This window comes from Zeus faber, assembly GCF_960531495.2.
Source record: "Zeus faber genome assembly, chromosome: 16".
NCBI classification, from domain to species: domain Eukaryota; kingdom Metazoa; phylum Chordata; class Actinopteri; order Zeiformes; family Zeidae; genus Zeus; species Zeus faber.
The window spans coordinates 23,178,648-23,181,238 of record NC_137202.1 but is presented as its reverse complement, the minus strand read 5'-3'; the positions used below and the strand labels follow the sequence as shown (position 1 = coordinate 23,181,238).

At 43.6% G+C, this 2,591-nt stretch overlaps 1 protein-coding gene across 1 annotated transcript in view; it reads left to right on the top strand.

The window, feature by feature from the left end:
- Positions 1-994: 994 nt before the first annotated feature.
- nkx1.2la (NK1 transcription factor related 2-like,a) overlaps positions 995-2,591 on the top strand; it is a gene marked incomplete at both ends in the record, with an annotated part of 2,530 nt that continues 933 nt past the window's right edge. Inside the window, 2 exons of the mRNA XM_080016441.1 lie at positions 995-1,072; positions 1,792-1,819. Coding sequence (XP_079872567.1) covers positions 995-1,072; positions 1,792-1,819 — 106 coding nt within the window. The remainder of the gene's footprint in view (positions 1,073-1,791; positions 1,820-2,591) is intronic.

The window sequence follows — 2,591 nt, the reverse complement described above, 5'->3', positions numbered from 1 at the left end:
CACATTTACAAATACTAGGAATTTGTTCTGCTGAGGTTTGGTGCATTTCTTCGCAGACAACAAGCATTACATTTCACTGCATATATGTACGAGAGTATGTATATGTATGTGACGAATAAAAATCTTGAATTTTGAATCTTGAAGCATTTAAAAAAAAGCGTCACTGTCCGAAAATACAGATAAAAATAAAATAGAACAAAAAGTGAAGTAAAAATAAAATCAAAATACAAATTGTCAAATAGCCAAAAACAAATAGCCAAAAAATACAGAAAATAGAAAACAGTCATATACAGCATATAATAATGTACAGAATGTAACAATGCCATACTATGCACAGGATAGACGAAGAGAATATAATAAAGTTGATCCAGTTCATGGTGGTAATGCAGCTTGTCTTTATTATAAGTTATTATAATAAAAACACGTTTTATTTGGAACATCACAAATATCCGGTGGCACTATGCGGTATGCAGTTTTTATTCCCATCTAGGTTAATGTGATCTCTGTTGCTCTGTGGGCAGATTAACAGACAAAGACTTTTAAATGTGAAGTGCCGGTTGTTTGGTGCGAGCTCCCGATAGAATCAAGTGCCATCTGCACCCGATTCACTGATACTGAATTTAATGATATGGGTGATTATCGACGAATGCTTTGGGCCCATTAAGGGGGTCGTGCCATTTTTAGTGGAGGGAGGGAGGGAGGGAGGGAGGGGTGGGGGTGGAGGGGCGGACCATTTAAAGAAGGCGCTTGGCTTCATTTCATTCACAAACCGTTAGGACGGTGGATTGACCGACACGGGGGTTTTAAGGGGGAACACCGGGGGGGGGAGAGCGCCGATTTCCACCCCGCCGACGCGGCTGAAGTCCCCGCAGGAGCCATGAGGAGTTCCCTCCCCCGCGCGTAATTACGCACGGGACGCGTCTCATCTCCATCTCCATCTCCAGCTCCACGATCGGGTGAGAGGATGCTGGCGCCCGGTGAGCCCGGAGCGACGATGACGACGACCGCTCACAAGATTTCCTTTTCCATCGCCGACATATTGGACCCAAAGAAATTCAACAGCAAGGCGCGGGTGAGCCAACTTTCCTCCGCGCGGGAGAACTTTCCTCCTCCTCCTCCTCCTCCTCCACCTCCTCCTCCTCCTCCTGTGCCAAACGCACCGGGCGCACGTTTGGAGTTCGGAGAGGGGGAGCGTCGTGGAGCAGATCCCGCCACAACAGGTGAAGTATATCTGTTTAGGAATGCATTGAAATTGAAACAACTCGCAACCTTTGTATTTATTTTAATTGTTATTATTTTTTCATTATCATTTTTTTCCCCCATGAATGCATGTTTGGCATTTTGTTCGCCACAACATTAACAAGCGCATTTTAATCTTCCAGCAAACAAACTGAAATAAAAATAAATTTAATAAAATAAAAATATGCTTCAATATATAGAAACAGACATTTTGGTTTTTGGAAATAACAATAATAATAATAATAATAATAATAATAATAATAATAATAATAATAATGATACTACTACTATCAATGCATCCACACAAGCCAATAAATAAACAAAATAAAATAGGCTATAATTCATAGAACACGCCTAGGGAATAATACAATGCTTTTGGTTGGAAAAAAAATACTGATACTATTACTACTACTATTACTACTGCTACTAATAAAAAAAATACAAATAAAAATAATAAAAGGCTTAAATGAGATCAGGACCAGGCTCGAGGGAGTCAGCTTTTGGATCAGATTTAGTGTCATCCCAGTATGACCTTCCCTATCATTTCCACAGAGCCATGGAGGGCTGCTCCCGCCTCCCGGTGTGATTGGCACCAGGACAGGCAGGCCCAGATAATTGTTTAAATCGTCCCATTGAGGGTGGCTCTGTGCGCTTTGATCGATATCCCATTACTGCATCCTGCATATCTCCCTACAGCACCTTGCCGGTACAAGCCTCACACCCCCCCATCCATGTCTGATCCTAAATATCGCTCGATTAAAACTTCCCTTTAAATAGATGACATTTATTGATCCGGCCCGCAAATATGAAACTCCATTAGCACGTCACGGCCGAGACCCCGGCACTGCGTGGGGCTGGATTTGGATTTGGATTCGGACGGGATTTCACTTCCCCGCCACATGACATGTTGAGGATTAGTGACCGAGACGCCTTTTATTTCCACTCCCGTAGCCATGCTCAAGTTGGTTCCCCTCTGCAGCCTGGGGATCTAAATCAAAGACTTAAACAGGCAAAGTTGAACTTCATCCAGTCATCCTTATTAAAGGGGAACTCTAGTTTTTCATTTTTATTTTTTGGGAGAAATTGGCTTTTTTTCTATCATAGCCACATTCGGACTGCAAGGTCATCAGGTCCGCACCAATGTCGTGCCTGTGTGTCCAGGGCCCGGATGGCGATGGCAGGCGCGCTAACTGTGTTAACAAGGGTGCATATGGGATCAACTAACCCAGCTCCTGTCAAATTTTCCACACCACCGGGAGCGTGCTTTTAAACTGGATTTTAGACTCGGCTACTTGAAACCCTGCCCGCGTGGTCCGTGGTGCTGTCCGTTCTGCACCAATAGCGGATTTCTC